Raw genomic sequence first — 22,663 nt, 5'->3', positions numbered from 1 at the left:
GCACCGGGCCTAGGATCGAGCCCTGCGGGACTCCGGCGGTAATCGGAACCCTTTTCTGACCAGCATAGGTCTCGTATAGCAGTACGCGGTTCTGGAAGTAACTTTCCAGGATCCGGTACAGACCCACCGGTAGGCTAAGCCGGTGTAACGAGAGCGCGATGGCATCCCAGCTTGCGCTGTTGAATGCGTTCTTCACTGCAAGTGTCACTAACGCACAGTATCGAATACCTCGCCTTTTTCGTTGGATCGCTATCTCGGCAGTAATTATCACTGAGTTGAGAGCGTCCACTGTGGACTTACCCTTCCGAAAGCCAAACTGGTTGCTTGACAGACCGTCCGTACCTTCCGCGTACGGGGTGAGCCTGTTGAGGATGATCCTCTCAAGCAGTTTGCCAGTCGTGTCTATCAGACAGATTGGTCTGTACGCCGATGGGTCGCCTGGCGGCTTCCCGGGCTTCGGCAACAGCACCAGTTTCTGCCTTTTCCATCTATCGGGGAAACGGCACTCGTCAAGGCATCTCTGCATAGCTAGCCTGAACATGTTCGGGTTCGCTATGATCGCTGCCTTGAGAGCGTTGTTTGGAACTCCATCCGGCCCTGGAGCTTTGTTCATTGCTAGGGATTTAGCCACTGCGAGTAGTTCTTCATTCGTCACCGGAGCCACCGTGTCGCAGTGCAGGTGGCCAGGGGCTTGTGGCTCGAGACGGGAAGAGTACTTCGATAATCATCGCCAACCGGTCCGGAGACCGTTCTGGGGGTGAAGAGCCCCCTTTGGTCTTGGCCATCACATTTCTGTAGGCGTCGCCCGACGGATTCGCGTTGGCACTCTCACACAGGTTGTCGAAACACGCTCTCTTGCTGCTTTTAATAGCCTTGTTAAGGGCCAATTTCGCAGCTCGAAACACTTCACGGCGGTTCTCTCTTGCATACTCGGTGCGAACTCTTTGCATCCTACGTCCAGCTCTGAGGCAGGCTGACCGTAGAGCTGCAATCTCGGCACTCCACCAGTATACCGGGCATCTGCCGTTTCTTGGCAGTGTTTTTCTCGGCATAGTGGCGTCGCACGCGCGTGATAGAACAGCTACCAGCGCATCCCCGCTTAGACTGTCGATGTTGGCCTCCAGTCCCAGGGCCGCGGTGAAAGCTTCGCTGTCGAAGTGATTGGACTTCCACCCGCGTACCTGACAGGGATCTCCCGCCCTCGGATGCTGCAGACCATAGTTGATCCTAAAGCGGATTGCTAAATGATCGCTATGGGTGTAGCCTTCGTCTACCCTCCATTCCATGCCAGGAGCCAGACTCGGGCTGGCAAATGTTACGTCAATCCACGCCTCCACCCCGTTTCTACGGAATGTACTAGCGGAGCCATTATTAGCTAGCACAGTATCGAGTTTCGCAAGCGCCTCCATTAGCGCTTGACCCCTGCTATTTGTACAGCGGCTGCCCCACTCCACTGCCCAAGCGTTAAAGTCTCCCGCTATGACTACCGGTTTCCGGTCCACTAGGTCTGGCGAGAGCCTATTGGTCATCTGGTTGAACTGTTCTATTGGCCACCTTGGTGGAGCGTAGCAGCTGCAATAGAACACACCATTGAACTTGGCAATCGCAATATCCTCGTTGGAGGAGTGTATTACCTCTTGAACCGGGAACCGTCCCGTTGTACAGATTGCCACCATTCCAGACCCGTCCGACACCCAATTGCCGTTGCCGGCAGGGATGTTGTACGGGTCTGATAGGAGGGCGACATCTGTCCTCGACTCCGAGACCGACTGCCACAGCAGCTGTTGGGCTGCTGCACAATGGTTAAGATTTAGCTGTGTAACGTTCACGGCTTCTTCTTATTTACCTCACCGAAGGGACACGAAGGTCCGCCCATAGCATGTTTATGGGCTTGCTTCTTAGCGGTGCAGATAAGGCACTTGTGCGCCTTAGTGCAACCCCGCTCCTTATGCCCCTCCTTGCCGCAGCGACGACATAGTTTGCTCCTGTTTATGCCCTTGCACTCGTAGGCTTTGTGGCCGGACTCAAGTCACCGATAGCACTTATCCACTGAAGGCGGCTGGGGTATGCTAATTGGGCATACCGACCAGCCGATCTTCAGCTTACCTTTCTCGGTTACCTTTTTGGCATTCGCCTTCAGTAGCCTGAGGTAGGCTACTTGGGTGCTGGAGGGTCCCTCTCTAAAACGCACAGAGGCCCGCTCGATTGTCACGTCGCATTGCTCCTTAACGGCTGCGACGACATCTTCTGCGGTTGTGGAGAGTCATTTCCGCCCCTAGCGACCTGCCATGGGCGCCTTCACCAAGGACCTCTTGGGCCAAGGCCTTGTACACCGTACTAGATTGTGCGCCTCGCTTCAGTACCAGAAGCATTTCTCCTGTGTTGGTGCGTCTCACGCTACGCACATCTTGCCCAAGGGCCGAGAGGCTTTCGGTCGCCTTCATCGACTTTAGGACGTTTGGAGCGGTCGGTTTTTAACCACAAGGCCTCACCTCTGTCCTTGGCCTTCTTCGCGGGCCGCGGTAGCTCCGGTGTCGGTGCCGGCATCTTCTTGGTGACCAGCGTCCAGAGGTTTACGCCCCCCTGCCCCGGTCGCGCCGGTTTGCTGGTACCATCGCTCTGCCCAGCGAGGTCACTCTCGCCCTCGCTTACCTCGACCAAACGGCGTCTGGCCTTAACGGTTGCACGCCGTGTGATGTCGGTTTTTTCACCCTCGCCTGGCGACTTCCTAGGGCGCTTCGCGTTCGGCGCCGTCTTACGATTGCCCTTGCCTTTTCCCTTCGAGGGGAACTCGGCCGCCACTCCGAGCGACATGGCTGCTTCATAGAAGGTGAAGGCCACTGTCTGATTGCCTGTATCGACCTTCTCTCTACCCTCCCTCTTGGAGACCACTGTCTGGGTTCCTCTGTCGGACTTCTCCCGACATTCCACCCTCTTGGCGTAAGCCTATTGTTCCTTTCTTGCGACATGAACAGCCTTCCGGAGCATTAGCAGGCTCTGTTTCAGATCCTTGCTAATATTTTGTTTCGCGCTAGTGAACTCGATTATTGCATCGAGCTGCTCCACCACTTTGCGCATCGCGGATAGTGGCCCGTCCAGCGCGTTGGTAGGGCTATTTTCTACCACTGCTGGGGGGTCACTGGTGCTATCGGATACAGCACTCGTCGCTCCACTACTCTCCCCACGGGGGGGAGACCTCGCCAAACCACCTCTAGCAAAGGGGTTCGGCACCTCCGTTTGTTTGTTGTTTTTATTTTTATTCACTTCCATTTTGATACCCACGAGTTGCGCGAGAAAGAAAGGTCCGCCACGCCAGAGCTCCGCAGTAACGTGGTAAGGGACGCTTACTGTGGGGGTTGCCCAGGTACCCCACAGGCTCCGTTAACGATCGAGCATCTTTTTCACCCCCTCGATCACTCATCCCTCGGCACGGGTCGCTTCACGCCTTGGAATTGGGGTTATGACCTACCTTGCTTTACGTGGTGACCTCGGCCCAGATCATCACAACCATCCTCCTTTACCAGGGCTTTGGACCTGTAGCTCTGGTTCTCAATAGTTCCGTGTACGTATATTATTACAGACATGCTACTATTGAGATCCGTCATTCGCTAGCGGTGTAAATACCTCTGTCCCATGCCAAAGGACCAAAGGAGTGACATTAACCTTCTTAGCCAAGTCACTCCCAACGATTTATTATATCCCCTATAAACTGAAACGGTCGGTACGGTTGTCCTCGTTTCTTCCTCCTTAAAGATTCGTTTATTAAATTATTTATTAAATTAGATTAATTAAATTAATAATTTAATTGCGGTCTAATTTTGAAACATCTTCAAACCCAACTCTTCACAGTGGGCCTGACCGTTTTAATATTTGCGATATATGAGAATATGCTTCACTACAGAATAACTGTAGTGTTTTTCAGGACACTTTTCAGTACGGGTTGTGAAAGGGTTAGAATAGAATAGAATAGAAATGATGCTGAAAATAACCTGCCCTCATAAGGAACGTGTGATATACTACAGTTTTCATCTTAAATCCTGAGAATGCATTATTTTAAACTATATTTCATATCGAATAAATTGGTACACTGTGACAAATAGCCAACTAATGATTATTGATAAATTGATTTTTTACCACGATTTGTATCCATTTTTATCTTATCTCATGTTATCTTTAGTTTAATGTTACTTCTTTTTTGCTACCTGCTGGTTTCTCATCTTTATAATCTTAAATTGCGTGTATGCGTTCTTCTTATTTGCTGAACTTTTCATCAGATGTAAAAACCAAACTGTTCTGTGGTGAAGTTACATTGATCTAATAATGAACTAGGTTTTATCTGCGACGAGCTGGAAGAAAACCCGTGATCTTTTGAAAGCATGTATCGGAAGGGTAATAAATTAATTAAAAACAGTTGTTGAGTTGTGACGTTGGTTGGTTTACTAGTTGATTTACCGTTTTTTTCCTATTGTTTATGTTGTTCTCACATTCTTGCTATAGAGTTTGATCTATTTAGCTTACTTAATGTACTGGTAATATTAGTTTAATAAATTACAGTGTGTAAATATTCAATTAAAAATGTACAGATTGATTACGTTTAACAAAAATCTATTGCATCTCGCTTGGTAGCGTCTATACATAGGAGAGAAAATTATAACCTAGGCATAACAGTTTGCTTTCTAGCAGGTGCGTGTATGTTTAAATTGTTTGATTTGCATATGGTTTCTAAACCCAGATGTTTATCGTACAGTCGCTAACAAAATCAATAGGAAGTTTTTCATGTATCATCCACCGTTTCGATGAATGGACAAAGTTGGAATGCCATCTTAATGTAAGCAACTCTAAAACCAAAAGGGGGATAATGGCAATCGACAGAAAGATTCTTTGATTGTGAATGTGAATCCTTGTTGGAATTCTCGGGTTGAATGTTACATATCGTGCTTTGCAACCGCAAATAAAACTGCGATCAGGATCTATTTTCTGTTGGTTTCTTCAGTTCATTGTACACATACACATAAGAGTTTAACTAGTAGAATTTTTCTTGAAACGCGATTCGTGCTCTACTTTGTAAGTTCTCTACGACAACGATGGGTGTTGAATGTTATCTGGAGCCGAGGAGGGGGAGTCCTGTTGGAAGCGATTTCTTTTTCACAGATTAGCCTGCTACGTTGCTTGATAAATCAGACGCTCGTGTTGAGATCAATCTTTGTCACAATCGAAGATGTTTAAATCAAAGTAACCTGATTGGATCCCCCTTGTTTTGAACAAAAATATATGGTTTTGGTTGAAAATAAATAATTCAAATATTTATTTAAGTAATATGCTTTTCTTCTGGAAAGGTTATCTTACACAATCGTCGTTTTTCTGTCACGTAGTTAGTTAATTCGCGTCCAATTATTAATTTTAAATAATGTTTTTCAGATTTTCGAAATTTCATGAATTTCGGCTGCTTCGATTTCCGTGTTATGTTATCTTCCGGTGGAGAACTTCCTTTGTCAGTTTTGTTGTTGGTTGTTGGTTTATCATAATACATCAATATTCTATTTTGCTGATATTTGCTCAATGCTGGTGAAAAAGAATCAGGCCTATGTTCGTGTTCTATTTCTATAGATCCGGTTTATTTTTCGTTATTCTGTTTGTTTTTTGTTAAAGTGTTTTTAGTGCGATTTCTGATCTGACTTGGTAGCATTTTGTGGGTAAGCTTTTTTTTGTTTGTCAAATTTAGCGATTTTTTTTCTCCTGTCATTGGATTACACAGTGCACACTTAGAAAGAAACAATGAGATGACACAACCTCTCACATTGGCAACGATTTTTTTCAACAAAAGTTTAACCGAGAAAGCCACACATTCGATGGCTCACTCCTTCAACAGAAGGACAGTAACATTTTCCGAAACGTTTCAATTTTGTTTTACGTTTAAATTTAAAATTTCTTTTACAGATTAAAACAGTTTATGCTTGTCTCCTTGATTTGTGTTCTTTTTGTTTCACTATCGGGTTTTCTCGTTAGTTTAAAAGTAATTTATATATTAAATTTCTTCTCATAAAAAGGGGTGGAAGGCACTTTTTCTCTAAATTTTTGTTTTTAATTAATTTAAATATATTTTCTTTTACTCTTTTTTTGTATTTCTTAAATTTTGCTTCATTTTTTTGAACACATTGGCCGAAACGTTTTACAAAATTTTTTGCTACTCTAAAAGGTTTTGGTTTCATTTTTTGTATCTCGCCGAAAATCATCAGTTAAGTAAAAAGTTATTTGTTTGCCAAAATGTTAAATATTCCGAAACATGTTTGCAAGAATAAACAAGTGTCCTTTGACCCTTTTTATCGCATGTTCGCATTTCCACCACCGTTGCCGACCGGATCCTCCGTTCGGTATGAGCTGATGTTTTGTGTTATTATTTCCGCCCGGGACATAAACTGGTATCCTTAAACTGATAAACAAAGGAACGAATCAAGGTACAAATTGGGCACGCAATACCGCGTCTCACCAATAATTTTTGCTAAACTAAAGGAGCTGCTCAAAATGGTTGTTCGTTTGAAAATACAATCTAGGCCAAACGTTGTATTTTTGTTTTAATTTGGCTTTTTTGCCTAAAACGTTGCTTTTCTCTATATAAATTTCACTTATGGAGGTTGTGTTTCCACATGACAAGAAGGCAATTTATTTAAATATATTTGTTTTACTTCTAGTAAATGTTTTTCACCTCTCTGTGTATTATTCACACTTTTTAGTTGCAATAGTTGTTTTGTACATGTTTTATCTTTTTTAATTAGCTTCGAAATAGAATAATTGTCTCGTTAGGGTTTATTTTTCTGGAGTCATTTCATTTTTTGCGACAACTTTATATCAATCTAAATTTGGTAAACTCGGCAGCAAGAATTTAAAGTGTTGAGCTCAGGTGCACTTGTACATTTTTGGTGATTTGGGTGTTCATGAAAAAAAGAATCGGTTATCGAAAAAAAAATTCTGCTGTTACTATGTTTTAATTGTCGCAAGGTTCTACTATATCGATTTTGTTGGCTATTTTCGGCAAATTTGAGACTAAGAGAAACGAAAGCAATGAAATTGAAAGACGGATAGGTATTCTAGAGCGAATCAGTTATAAACTTAGAACGGAAAACTAGAACTAGGCAGGCTCATATGGGCATGATCGAAAGGAAATGTGAAGAATTCTTTGCCTTCTGCAGAGTAGGAGTTGGGCGTTGCACCCATGTCTACCGTATGGTCTATGGTAGAACATAACTCATCATCATGTTTTACCGCCGACGCCGAGGTCCTCATGACTGATGACTGAGTTGATTAAAAAATTCGTTGAATAATCAATTATGTATTGACCTTTACAATCTACCTACTTAGTACTCAAACATTTGATAATTTGACCGAAAATTTGTTTTAGGAAAACTATACGAAGAGAACTTGCAAAAATATCAAACTTCATACTAATTTGGCATCGCTCTATTTTCGTTTAGCCAAAAGAAACAAACATCTTAGTTCAATATTCTTCCAAAACAGTGACATAACTTTTAAAATTAAGCCAATCGCAACTAATCACCATCATTTTCATGTTCGGTACCAGCGGCCAGTCAAGTTTTAGAGCTGCCAGATCCACCCAACTAAAATCTAGAGCAAAATCTTTCGAAATTGATCATCTGTTAGATTTCGAATGAGGTCAAAAAATATCCGATAATAAATATAGTTTTGCAGAATTACTTAAAACACGGGTTCCCGTATATGTTGAAAATGATTACATAGATGTAAGACTACATGACCAGCCGTGTGGTATCCGGTGGTGGCTAAAATCTCTCGCAGTGTTTAAGCGAAGACTTGACCCACTGGGTTTCTGTTCCTTATGTCGTAAGAGGCGACTAATAACAGCTGTGCCGTCAAATGGTGAGATAACATAGTACTCACAAGTTTCCTATCTCATGCCTCCACGTGAGTCTATCGAGTACATGTAATCGTTAGACCGGCGTCGGCAGGGTGCTATCAGCTTTCTGTTGTAGCATCGAAAATGAGAGGGTGCCAACGGGCGGGCCTCAAAACCCGCACCGTAGAATTTATGCCCCAATCCAAGGTGTGACGCGACCCGTGCCGAGGGTTGAATGGCCGGGGGGCATTAACACTTCGAACCCCATCCCTACGTAAAACTAGGACCGGGATCCGAAGTGATGACAAATAGCAAGCCGCGCATGGAGCCTGTGGGGTACCAGGGCGCACCCCACAGTATTTTTGCCCTTACCCTGTCAAGCGGGACTCTGACAGGGATGACTTTCTTTCCCTAGCTATTCGTGGGAACAAAACGGAAAACACTAAGAACACTGTAAACATGAGTTTGGAGGAGATTGCGGCGATGGAGGTGGAAGAGGAGAAGGATTGCGCGGAAAACAAACTTGGAGAGCTGCTGAATAGTGGTTCGTTGGAGGATATTGTGTCCTGCATTTCGTCTATTCTCAACTCTCCAGATGGAGACGAGGATCGGACAGTGGCCAAGGAGGACACAGACCAGTCCGGTGGAGCAACCGGTGAGTTGAAGGTCTCCGAGAACAAAACAAGAGGAACAGGAAGAACTCATCACTTAAGCGGAGCGGCGAAGAAACTCTATGGGTGGCTGCTGAGAATCGGCCACAAACACACTGAAGCGCTAGAATTGGCAAAAATCTCATCTAAGCGACAGCGTTCGACGGACACGGAGTCGCCGAACAACAGTCGGTGCAGGAAGGAACCGCAACCGAAAAAGATCAAGAATCAGGATCCTAGACAGACACTGGAAACTGAGCAGCGCCCAACTTTCAACGAAATGGCCAAGTCGTACTCGATGGCCATCATTTCGGTTGGGTACCCTGAAAATACTCTCAGCCATGCACAACTGAATGCTACTCGATGCGCGCTGATCGATAGCGTCATGGAGCAGAGCTCAAGCAATACGAGACCCAAGTTTAGGAAGTGTACCTACAAACAAGGGTATCTCGAAATCGCCTGTGTAGACAAAGATACAGCTTAGTGGTTGAAGGATGCCACAGCTGTAATCAAGCCCTGGGAAGGCGCTTCATTGGAAGCTGCTGAAGCGTCGCAGATTCCAAAACAAGCGCTTTACATCGGGTATTTTCGACAGGTCCGATGGGAACATCCTCCGCCTGGTGTAGAATCAGACCGACAATTTCTGCACAGAACGCTGGAAGGTCTTGAAGAGAGCTACGGTCCTCAAAATGGTAGAGCTCCTGTTGGTGGTAGATGAGGCTTCAGTGAAACTGATAACATCCCAACACAACCAGCTGAACTACGTATTCGGAAAGGCTAGAATGCGCCACCTGGAGGGGGGCCCGGCCTTCGCCGAACGTTGAAGTTCTATGCAAGCATGGTCTGTAAAAGCTCCTGTGGGTGACCCAACACGGAGCACCTAACAACGGACTTCTGATCATAGCAAGCCTGCAGCAACGGTAGCGAGTGCATCGGTACCAGCCCGTCTTACGAGCAAAACACAAAAGCACCCTACTGTATGCGGCTCACGAACTATACGCAAGGAGAGGATCGAAACCCCCCTGCAGACGAAGGCGCGCAAACGGCAAGCGCCGAAGCAAATACTGTGTCAAAAAATGCCACTAGAACGTTGAACAGCACACAACCTGTGACTAGCCGTCGGTTCAATAAAGGGGGCGAAGAATTGGCCCCAAAAAACGACGGTAAAGTAACACCCAAAAAATGAGCAGCACCATGCAAAAGGTGCTACAAGCGTTCTTGCCCGGAGGTTCACCAAAGAGCGCCTAGACATCTCTCTTCTACAGGAACCGTGGGCAAATAAGCACAACATCTTTGGCTTAAATTCCTCAGCTCACAGGTTAGTATATTGTATCGACCAGCCAACTCCAAGAGCTGCAGTTTTGATAAACAGAGCAATAAAACTCTCTCCAATTACAGAATTCATTCAACGAGACATCGTTGCAATAACAGTGGAAGCACCGACGGCTAGAGGAAAGCAGGAGATTGTGATAGCATCTGCCTACTTCCCTGGTGATGCAGATACAGCACCACCTTCTGAAATCGGTGCCTTCATAAAGTACTGCAGAAGCATAAACAAGCCCTTTATCATTGGATGTGATGCCAATGCACATCACACAATATGGGGTAGCACTGCTATAAATACGAGAGGTGAGTACCTACTAGAATACCTTTCGTCAAATGATGTCAATATATGTAACAAGGGAGCTGTACCTACATTGATGAACGCAGTTAGGAGCGAAGTACTGGACCTTACGGTATGCAGCGCTCAAATAACGGAAAAGATAAAGAGTTGGCACATTTCTGACGGACCTAGTCTGTCGGATCACAGACACATAATGTTCGCCATAGAATCTAATAAACTCACAATTCAAAAACACAGGGAAATAAGGAAAAACAAATTGGTGTGTATTCCGCTCACACCTGGAACAATTAAAAAGAACGGAGCGTAGGATCCAATCTCCGATAGATCTGGATAATGCGGCTAACGACCTACAAAAGAGGATAACCGCCTATAATGACAGTTGTCCTCTTGTAACGAGGTCTGTATGTCGTGATGTTCCTTGGTGGAACAAAAATCTAGCAACACTTAGGAAGGAAGCTAGGCGCCTTTTCAATAAAGCGAAGATTACTGGTAACTGGTCAAACAACAGGACCGCTCTTACCAAATACAACACCGAGTTGATAAAGGCAAAAAAACTATAAATGCGCGGAATCAAACATCGGAAACTTTCCAGAGGCAATTCGCCTCCAAAAAGCCTTATCAAAGGATCACACAAATGGCCTAAGGCAAGTGAAAAAAGGCGATGGTTTTCTCACAATTGGCAATTAGGAAGCATTGGATGTTCAAATGAACACCCACTTTCCTGGGTCGGTTGCGAAAGACGAGAATTCGACAGGTCAGGATTGTGATGGACTCCGTCCTAACAGGACTTGTGAGGCAAAAACTGGCCTGTCAGATTTTCACACCATCTAATTTAATGGTTAATTAGAATTAAATGGGCTATCAACATATTCGAACCCTACAAATCCCCCGGCCCAGATAACATTCTTCCAATATTTCTACAACAATCGGTAGACATAATTCTTCCAGATCTACTAAACATCCTGAGATCCAGTCTTATGCTTGGACACACACCTATAAGCTGGAGAGAAGTTAGGGTAATATTTATTCCAATGTCTATGGGGTGGGCGTAGCGTATTGGTAAATCGATTGCCTTGTACGCAGCGCACCTGGGTTTGAGTTAAAAAAATTTCATAAGAGATTTTGCTAACCCGAAGAGGCGAATGACCTTAAGGTTAAAACCTCAGTAATCGAAATAAAAAAAATATTCCAATATCTGTTTACTTCACATCCTAGCTCTCACTTGAGTACTATCGGCCCTATTCTGCGCGGCGTGTGACGTGAGACGACTAATCTCACCTTACTCTACGTGACTTATCTCACCCAATTCTGTAGAGTCACTTCGGGTGACGTGAGACGCCCATTTAACTGCAATGGGGAATCTCACCTCACCCGAGTCGACTCTTAGAATCGGGTGAAAAAAGTCACGTAAAGTGAGGTGAGTTTAGTCGTCTCACGTCACACGCCGCTCAGAATAGGGCCGAATGTGACTAACATAGTCGAAATAAAAAAGGAAAAAATATTCCAAAAACGGGTAAAAAAGACCTGACACTACCCAAGGCCTTTGGACCTATAAGTTTGACATCAACACTTCTAAAACTGATGGAAAAACTGCTGGACCACTATATTCGAACGGAGCACTTATCGAAAGCTCTGCTAAACAAGTACCAGTTTGCATATCTGTAACAAGTGGTTTAGTTTCGTCCAAGACTTTTGAGATTTTCGCGTTTCGTAATTTTTGTGTTTATTTGTGTACAGTGAGTGTCAAGAAAATAAAAGTAAGATCTAACGGTATGCAGCCCACCCAACACCCACATAGCACGCAGCCATCCCTCACATGCAGCTGTTTCCACCACCCACCACTGGTAGCGCATATCGAAGGAAGTAGGCGGCCATGGAGGGTGGCGATAACCACACAACTATAAGGACAGAATGGGGCGGGACATGTGGACGACTGAGGGGTCAACGGTCGAGGTTCGAGGTGAACGACCAGGACTAAAAACGCCATTAGCCTGGTAACCGCCTAGCAAAGCAGTACGAAAAGTTTAACTGGAAGATAAAGTTTTGAGCAGTGATTGCATTTAAGTGACGCCTCTTTCGAAACGAATAAGGAGAATACAACCAGGTAATGGCCCTTCCAATTAGAACTTCCCATACCAACCCGACCGTACCCACTGCAATATTTAAAGTCCTACCCCAACTGTTCCAACAGAACCCTTCGGTTTTACCCTAGGAAACCTCCAGAGCGTGCTAGACCGCCGGAGTTTCGTGACCCGTCAACCATAATAAAAGCGCAATATAGTTGCGACCGCCATCGCGGAGTCAAGGCCGACGCCATTCCTATCGGCCTCCTAAAAGCTGCCTGGATACGTTACCACATTCAGGCCAGCACAGCAGGGTTACCAAGGTCCTTCTGCAGGCAACGAGACGCCGTTAACAACCAACGTAGATTCCGTGGCCGCCCCGCGAGCTGCGACCGAAACTGTGAACACCACTAAGCACGACGGCGAAGCAGCAGTAGCAGATGGGGCCCCGAAACATCAGCAGGTGTAGTGCCACCATCGGCACCCGAGGTAGGAGTAGCTTAAGAAAGTGGGAAAAGTGCTCAACCAACAGAAGAATAAAAAGTGACATCGATATCCGGAAATATAGTGGGTTTTTACTTGAAGGTCAAACAAGCGTTTTCTTGGCAATAGTTCGCGATCGCAAGCCTTCCCTGAGAAGTGTAGAGGGGGGTCTCATAAGTGCTGGGAGTAACGACCCCGTCAGGTTACATATCAAAAGGGCAAATCTACGGAAACAGGCCTACATACCTTAGTGACACTTCTTGAGAAAACCCTCGATTTCAAGGAAATAGCAATTTGCGCTTTTCTTGACATCGAGGGTGCTTTTGATAATACGTTCTACATATCAATTCACAAGGCCCTGGCAAAAAGAGGAGTGGAAAAACCGAGGGGCCAGCACTAGCAGGTTTGAGTGCGTCGTATTGAAAATACCAAACATATTTTTAATATAATTAAAGTAAATAATGAAAGTATTTAAAAATACTTCTGTTGTACTTAATAAGGTACTTAATTTAATTAACGTCGATGTGTGAGTACTTCAAGTATTTAAAGTACATATTGACGGTAATTAAAATATTTTGCGTATTTAAAGTACGAAGTTGCTGTACTCAAAACCTTTTTTGTAATTAAAGTACAATGAATTTGATGCGTAATTTTTAAATATTTGGGGTATTTAATGTACTTTATGGTACTTAATGGTACTTAAAATAACTAATTAAGTATTACTTTTGGGCCTGCGTCGTATTGGAGATTTAGTGCTTGCCCCTCGAGAAAAACCGATAGATGACTGGATTCTTGCAATGCTCAAGAGTCGAGAGATCACAGCAACGTTGGGAGACACGAAAGCAACTATAACAGCCAATAGAGGTTGTCCCCAGCGAGGTGTGCTATCACCCGTGCTCTGATCACTAGTGGTGGACGATCTTCTCATCGATCTAACTGAAATGGGTTTCGAGATTGTTGGATATGCAGATGACATTGTGAGGGGAAAACATGAATCTGTACTAAGCGATCGGATTCGACTAGCCCTAAACTTCATCATGACATGGTGTTTCAAAGAGGGACTCAACGTGAACACTACAAAAACAGTCATTGTACCATTTACCAATAGGAAAAAACTGAAGTTGGTTCCCCCAACTCTCAGTGGAACTACAATCAACTACGCAGAAGAAGCGAAACACCTAGGTGTTTATCCTAGACAAAAAACTGAATTGGAACTCGCACCTGACATACGCCGTTAATAAAGCAACAACAGCACTGTGGGCGAGCAGTAAATTCTTCGGGAAAACTTGGAGTCTCAAACCGAGGTTGGCTACTGGTCCTTCACGACCATCGCCAGACCACGATTAACTTAGTTAAGCAAAAGACCGCCCAAGCTGGTCACCTGAGTATAATAAAGGAACTCAAACTAAACCCTGTCTTGACAACAGTTCAAGATAAAATGGAGGCTAAACCGAACTTCGATATCTCATATGAGGTCCACATAGTGGATCGTCAGATGTGGGATGTAGGGAGTCCTATACTGCCTCAAGGTACAATATAATTCTATCGGATGGTTCTAAAATGGGTGAGCTGACTGGCTCGGGAGTCTACGGAGAGTTAAAGAAGCGATATCAATGGGAAAGTGGCCTACAGTTTTCCAGGATCGGAGGTCTGTAGGAAACGAAAGTACAGACATGCAAAAATCGCAATCTTCTCGGACAGCCAAGCAGCACTGTTGGTATTAAGGCCGTCGAAATGTGAGTCCAAACATCAGGGGCATCGCATCTTTACAACTGGCAACTCGGAATAAAGTAATGAGAATGTTGACAGTTGGTTTTTAAGCCGTAATCATGTTTGTCGAGAATTGTTTTCATTGAAACGTTCAAAATTCACTTTCTGGTTTCAACACTTTTAAATTCATGCTCCAATGAATTACCATCGCTTCGCGATTTGTTTACATTCTACTGTGGATAGTTCCATTCAATTTGTCCTCCAAAAAATTATTGCACATCTCTTAACATGTTAATTTTACCTCTTTCGCATCTCTTTTCTTACTATCGTTTGAATTTAGTACGATTTCAAATGGTTATATCAGTACAAATAAATAAAATTTCCTCAAAGTTTACCTCTATCGCTTTCCTCTTAAAAATGTACCCTTTTAAGTTAATTATATCACATATTGCAAAAATAACATGTGTGAAATCAGCTCGTAAACTAAAATAGGAAAAGGTGGATAGTACTACAAAAATGTAAGAATTAAAATATACAAATTAAACTAAACGCCCACAAAAAAACGAAACGATAAATCGTTTTATAAATAAACAAACAAAAAAAAACAATTCCCCTTCGCGACCACTTTTATGGTGCTTAAATTGAAACTAAACTAAACCTATCGACGTAAGTGCGACCCAACCGAAGTTTACTCTCCGCGGCACTCGGCCATCGGTTCCATCTTGATGCTGGTGGCGGCGGCGGGGGCCGGCCGAGGGGACTCTCTGCTGAAACTGCCGGTAGAACCAGCCGCGCTACCGCCGGCATTCATCGCTCCAATGCCCGTTCCCCGCGCGGAGGCCACCATTTCGGAAATATCCTGATCGTGGAAGAGATGCTCCGGACGGGGCGGGGAGGACGAAGAAGAGTAACCCGCTCGGGATGACGATTTACTGCTACCGTACGGTGGCATTCCGAGTGGGTTTAGCTCGGAGCCCTGGCCACCTACCGCCAGGTTAACGGCCGGCTCCAGTATCATCCCCATCGGGGATGCGAGCGGGCTTTCCTCCGTCGGTGGTGTTGTCATGCGGAGATCGTGAGCGGAAGCAGGTGAGCCGAGACGGGTTATACTGAGGCTACCACTGTTCAGATGAGCCAACGGATGATGGTTCACGTTGGAACCACCGGACGAGTGATTGATGCTGCGAGATGATTCAGAACGGGGGTGGCTACTGGTGTTGCCTGGGTTTCCACCGTGGTTGATGTTTGGTAAACCATGGTGATCGTGATCTTTGGCCGTGACTATGCTGGATCCCGCCGGAGAACCCAGTCTAGGCATTTGAATGCCCCCGGATCCTCCGTTGTTACCATGTCCTTGATTTGGGACGGCAGGAGATCCTAGCTTAGGAACCGGAATGCTACCACTGGACCCTCCATTTGCCGATGGGTGGATACTCAAATTGGTGTGATGTGGAGGCAGGTTAAACCCCACCAAATTGGCTGCAGCTTCCGGATGGTGCTGTGCGGCAGCTACCATGTTGCACATCTGCTGCCTTACTGCGGCCACGGTTGCAGCGGTTAAAGCATCAGAAGTCATCCCGTCGGCACCAGCTGTCGGCAGCTGACCGTTAGCGTTCGGTGCATAGTTTAGCGGATTATCTTGGAACGGAAATGGCTGCAAGAAAATGGGGAAACATTGAGCAAGCGATCGTCTCGGTTGTTTGGTGTGAGGGATGTATTTTAAATTTGATCAATTACCGAATGTCTGCCGTACAGGATCGGTTCTTCCTTGATTTCTTTGGCATCGCGAAAGACAACGCTTTTGATTACACCCTTGATGTGGTCGTCCGGCCAGATTCCGAGTAGAATCCGCTGTGGCCGGCCGCGGCCCTTCGGTCGCAGATCAGTGCCACCATCGATCGACGGTCCGAGCATGTTGTGAACACGGTTCGCGTACAGTACAAAGGTCGGATAGGGAATGTCGTATTTGCGGGCTGCCTGCGAGAGGGACAGACCCTCCTTCAGCACACTGAAGATGGCCTCGGCCATCGTTTCGGGGCGCCAAGATTTCAGCGGTCCGCGCTCCCGGAACCGAAGGTGGTGAATCAGGTTCTGGCTGTTCCAACATTTTTGCCACATGGACTGCAGCTGGTACTGGTAACTTTCGGCTGGAATGAGAGGTGGGAAAACGGTTGTTAGTTAAATCACAGAGAACAGACTTGTAAGTTAGTACAATTTTTTTCGGAAAACCTGTGTAAATATTCGAGGAAAATACGTTACAAACTACCATTGCACTCCTTTTCTAAAGATTAGTCTTGGGTCACGAGAGTCTCTAGACAGTTGAAAAATACTTCACCTTTCGTAACGAAGACATGTCGTCGCTGTTGTGCTATCTTATGACAAGCGCCATTTTGCACATTTCGAGAAAAACGATTTTTAAAGTTTGAGATTGAATATCTTGAAACTTATAAATGGTATAAAAATTCAAAGAAGACAATTGATGCTTTTATCTATTCTGTATTAACCTCTCAAGTATTGGGAAGATCGGTTGACTATAGGTTTGTTCCAGTACATGGAAGTTACTTTCTTGCTCCTTTTCACTCCGGTTTGTCACCAGAAGAAGAAAAAAGAGAAGATGATAGTACAGGAACGATTTTCTCCCTGTTTGCTCCGGAGTACTTCCAGTTTCTCCTAGTACTGCAACAAACCTTATGTTGCGAGTTTTCACTATAAATGTAAACAAAAGTCGCGCTCATATGTGTCATAGGTGTGTATTGATGACAAAATTTGTATGGCGTGTCATAATCGTACATGGAAAATTTTCCATAGAAAAAAATCATCAATTATTAACTTTTATTCATATCTTTAGTTTCATTTGATCTATAAATAATCGGTGAGATGCATTTTGAAGGAAATGAGTCAGGGAACCTAGAAAAAATAATTATTTTTAGTTACAGTGTTGCCAAATGTGCTATATTTCCAGTTTAAAACTTAAATTGCATTGCCATTGTGTTTCTCAGATAGTTTTACACATAAAAACATCTTATACATCAAGATAATTTGAGCCAAACCCCAGACACAGTCGTTTGAATATTTCTCAGCACGTTTCTCGTTATATCTCAGTGACCAATCAGAATGTCAAAATTCTGTAAACGCCACTTTGTAGAGATTTTTTAGACAAGTAATGTGCCAATTTTCATCAGAGTCAGTTAACAAATTTGGCCATGTAATTGCTCATGTCACTTCGGGTGACGTGTTACGTCCATTTAACGTCAATGGAACATCTCATCTCGCATGAATCGATTCTCAGAATCTGGTAAGTGGCGAAGTCACATTTCAGTAAAGCCAGCTGAAAAATGAGCCGGAATTCCGACTGGATTCTGATAGAATTCCGGCGGAAGTCAGCAAAAATTCCGAATTGATTTCCGGGCGGGTTTAGAGTGAAATGAGATTTGTCTTCTCACGTCACGCGCCACGCAAAACACACTAAAAGAATATGAACTCAACAATAAAAAAGCATTTCTGCTGTTTGTTTTTTTTTAACTTATTAGGTTTGCTAAAATAAATAATGAATATACAGTTGAAATTAGGAACGCAATCACGTTTCTAAAACTAAAATTTTGAAGAATCATCTGACTGTCGTATCCTACGCATCCACCGATGACACGGTAAATAATTTTTCAAACAACTCGTCATTCATTCAATTTGTACGTCGTTAAAAATTAACAGAGTTCTCGTGCCTGAAGCCTGAGGGCCACATCCTGGTAAGCACATGCAAATAACAACCGACCAATAAATTAATAACTACGGTGGTTGGTTGTTCAACTTTGGCGCCCGAACACAGCAAACAAACAGAAAAAAAAATCCCGACGCTGTCCACCACAAATTTTCGGCTTTTCACATTAAACGAATTAAACCCCATTAAATAATCATATGGACCAACTACTCTCCGTCAATGAAATCGAGAGCCGCGCGCTGCTGCTACCCGGTTGTACGGAGAAAAAAAAAATGAAAACACATGAAAGCTGGCGCCAATATTTGTCGGCTTTTCCAACCATTCGCGCTCAACGGCCACGTCACGATGCGTCACACTTGTCACACAGAGCTGTTCGATTGTGGACAAAGTGGCAAAATGGGCGGACAATTTTGCGCTCTTTCCCGAACATCACGGAACACGGGATCAAAAAAAAAGAAAAATGTTAGCACCACCGGGAATATGTACCTGGTAAAGCTATCATGTTTATTCTTTTGCATTTATTTGTTATTTATTTTTAGATGAAATATGAATGATCTTTACGTTTGGTGCTTAGTGTTTTAATCCTTGCCGAACCGTAGTGCACACTATCGAGCAGTAATTGTATCAATGCTGTGCAGAGTCACAGTCCACCATTTACAGGATAGCACTACTTGTATATGAATAAATTAACCGGTTGAATAAGTATTTAAATACTGGAAATTAGCATTTGGCACCTTCCTGTTCAACAGGTGTTAGTTTTATGTGCGTTAAAAATTGGAAAATTGTGCAGTCATGAACCTTGTAACCCGTCAGGGTAGCAATTTAGCACTGGGTGGAAATATACCATTTATTGGGTATACACTCCGTAGAGTGTATTTGTTTACATGTAAAATTATGCTCACCGCTGTTTGGTACCGTTCACTTTTTCTTGTAAATTATGTTCATTTTCGCGTATGTGAACGGTTTTGTTCGTGCAGCTAGGTTATAAATTTTTTGTTTAAGGTGAAGATATGTGGAAGCCACGTTGCTAGGCACCGACTCGCTTGTTTACATTAGAAAAAAACTGAAATCTGAAGTGAAAATTCAAACGCACAAATGAGAGTTTCCGAACATTTTCCTTTGGTCATCTGTACATTGGCAGAAAATTTGAAACGCAACATAGTATGAAATAAGGATTTGTGCCCTCCTGTACAAAGACTGGTTTATACCAACAAATTTTCACCCTAGTGAAAAATTTTGGTTTTTACCAAATTTTCCTCCTTAGGGTGAAATATAGCATAGTGCTTTCGCATAGGCCTGCTAAGCCAAGACAAGTTTCGGCTTCACTTATGTCTCATCGGCATAAACAGAACTTCTGCTCTAACGGGACATCACGTTTGATCAGTCGTTTGATTGAAACACATAGTGTGTTTTAGTTTTAAGGGATTTGCGTCAAGCCGGCGCTAATCTATTCCGACAATACGTTAGTGTCGGTTTCTGATGAGGCGAAGCCGAAACGCAACATAGTATGAAATAAGGATTTGTGCCCTCCTGTACAAAGACTGGTTTATACCAACAAATTTTCACCCTAGTGAGAAATTTTGGTTTTTACCAAATTTTCCTCCTTAGGGTGAAATATAGCATAGAAAATTTGAAGTTTTGTTAGTAAACGATTAAAGTTTCGTGAGTGTTTTTGCAGTGGTGTGTGAAAAAAGTGCAATTGAAAAAGTGCAATGAAAACGAGAAAAAGAGTGTTTCGAAAGGAACTCCAAGTGAAGAGGGGTGATATTTTCGCACAAAATAGGAGCTACAGATGGCATTTCGTTAAAAACTCGGATTGATTGTATAGGAAAATATTTTAGCTTCCTTAAGTAGCAGTTTCGTGGCCACCAGCAAGGTTAGTGTGTTGAAAAACGTATTTTTATATTTGCTCATGTCAGATACATGGTTAGGCAGGGGAGAGGGGTGTGTGTGGCGTAGGAGCTATGTTGTGGCTCGCATGTATAATGTCCTTAATGTTTGTGAATAAGTAGCATAGGGATTAGATAGGCCACCGCTCTCTTTTTGCTGAAAAATGTGTGCTGATAATGCTACGGATCGGCGGTGACAGCTATGCGGCGAGGCGGTTGGTGATTGTTTTGGTCGAGTGCGAAAGGCGGCCATCGTGATATGGGAGATAATGACGGACCACAGCCAGAAAGTGACGAACCACGGTTAGTGTCAGACGCCCGAACTATAAAATCCTTTTCGGGACAGTTTTCCGCCACTATTGCAGTGAAGTAAAGAGTGCACGTGTGACGGTCAGTTAAATCCGTCGAAGAGTGCCGGCCCATGGTTCGGGCACACGTAAAAGCTTTGTAGATTCGCCATTAAGGGGTAAGCTAAACGTCAAGGAGTGTTTTCGCTACCCCGGCTAAACATTAAGGAATCGTATCACCGACCGTTCTCACTGTGGAGGATCAGTCGAACGAGCCTAGCTCTCCTCCATAGTTAATCGCCAAGGAGAACGAAGCAGGGCGGAGAAAGGTTCCCTTTAGGAAGTGCACTGCGGTGACTTCCGGGATCGCTTGCGGCGAGCATGTCGATCCGGCGATAATTCGCCAACGCCGCTAGGGAGGTTCCAACAAAGGAGTCAAGCTCACCTCCCTGGCTAATTGTCAAGGACCGCTGTCGGAGCAGCCAACGACCCAAGAAGAATGCGGCCATTGTTGTCCTGGCCGACCGGAAGAAACCGTCCGCCTTTCCGCCCGCAAAAGTGAAACAGCAGCAGCAGCAGTGACGTGGAGAGTTGGAGGACAATAAAAATCGGTAAATTTAGTAAATTATTTGTTTGTTAACTTTTGTTATTTGTTGTTACGAAAATCCGAAATTCTGTAGAGGCACCTAGGCCGCCCTGAAAAGAAGGGTACGCCGGGCAAACAAGAACCCGAGTAGTGGGCAAACCCCTACTTACAACCTACACAGCAGCAAAATAAACGGAGAGTTTTTAAAACGCTGGATTCAATATTCTGTTCCTTCAATATTTTTCAACGTAAATTTCATGCTTGATTTATTAATATTATATGAGTATACATTTTATATTACAAAATGTACAAAAATGCCGTTGTAATCAATAGTAGAGTTGTATGTAAACTGATATTGACGGCTACACGGGCAAATAAAATGTACGAAATGATAATTCAACAATATTGCAATGGAAAACCAGGCTGATTTATTTCGATTTTAACATGTTGAATTTATAGCGAACTGGATTTTGGTTATCATAAGGCGTTTGAAAAACCTGTCGACGTATGTTTTGAGCCCTAGCTTTTGTTAAATGAAACATTTAAAAAAAATCCAAACCATACCTGCACATCACGACTTTTGTTATTATTTATTTTAGAATGTAAATTATTTTAAAACTGAATTGTAAAATAGTCAAAAATTTGATGTTAATCTACATTTGCACTCATTTTGAAAAGTTTTGTATAATTTTGATATCAAAGTGGTAGCAGTTTACATGGGAAATTTCTGTGTGACCGTACTCTAAACCCCGTAACTCCGGAACCGGAATTCAGATCGACACAAAATTCAACAGCAGTCGATGGGAAGGTTGTACCTTTCATTTGAGGCATTTGGGCAAATCGTTCCAGCCATCTCTGAGAAAATGAGTGACATTTTGATACATACGCACATACATACACACAGAAACACACACATACAGACTTTTTCCGATCTCGACGAACTAAGTCGAATGGTGTATGACACTCGGCCCTTCGGGCCGGGATTAGGTTCACGATTTTCAGAGCGATTGAATAACCTTTCGATATGAGAAAGGCAAAAAGATTTATGGGTTCAATAAAATATGGATAAAATTCAATAAATAAAATTATCGGTCGGCAAGCAATAATTTTATTCATTGAATTCGATGCAATTTATTTATTGCTTCATTAAAAGAATTTATCGTTCCCTTGCTTCTTAATTATTTTATTGGAATTAAAACAAAATTATTGAAATTCAAAATGTTTTTATTGAAAATAAATGTTTGTTGCTTTAATAAAAAAATATTTTCAGACCAATAAGTTTGATGGTTGAAGTAATAAACAATAAATAATTAAATTCAATAAAACAATTTTTTGGGTTAAATTTGCTAATATTATTTGCGTGTAAAAGAAATAAAAAAATAAATAACTTTTTTGCTGATTTTGTGATAAATTAGTTTTCCGTGTGCTCTTCGTACGTTTGTACTAGAGATGGTCGGGTTTCAATTTTTTCGAACCCGAACCCGACCCGAACCCGAGATCATGAAAATTTTAAAACTCGAACCCGACCCGAGCCCAAAATTATAAAATTTGAAAAACCCGAACCCGAACATTTTAAAACTTAAAAACCCGAACCCGACCCGTACCCGAGAATGAAAATTTTGTAAAACCCGAACCTGACCAAACCCGAGAATTTTAAAATTTGAAAACCCGAACCCGAAAATTTAAAATTTGGGAAGCCCGATCCGAATCCAACTTGCTAATACGGAGAATCAACCAAAGATCTCGAAGATTTTTAATTCTAGGCACACGAGCTGGACCCTATGCTCAT

General features: G+C 43.4%; 1 protein-coding gene across 1 annotated transcript in view; it reads right to left on the bottom strand.

Annotated features, from left to right (window-relative positions):
• Positions 1-11,609: 11,609 nt before the first annotated feature.
• LOC131690457 (protein bric-a-brac 1-like) overlaps positions 11,610-22,663 on the bottom strand; it is a 575,339-nt gene continuing 564,285 nt past the window's right edge. The window contains exons 4-5 of the mRNA XM_058976241.1: positions 16,135-16,544; positions 11,610-16,051 (exon numbers count right to left, since the gene is read on the bottom strand). Coding sequence (XP_058832224.1) covers positions 15,086-16,051; positions 16,135-16,544 — 1,376 coding nt within the window. The 3' untranslated portion in view covers positions 11,610-15,085. The remainder of the gene's footprint in view (positions 16,052-16,134; positions 16,545-22,663) is intronic.

The sequence above is a fragment of the Topomyia yanbarensis genome, chromosome 3 (assembly GCF_030247195.1).
Source record: "Topomyia yanbarensis strain Yona2022 chromosome 3, ASM3024719v1, whole genome shotgun sequence".
NCBI classification, from domain to species: domain Eukaryota; kingdom Metazoa; phylum Arthropoda; class Insecta; order Diptera; family Culicidae; genus Topomyia; species Topomyia yanbarensis.
The sequence above is the reverse complement of the archived record's forward strand: the minus strand, read 5'-3'. Positions and strand labels throughout refer to the sequence as shown.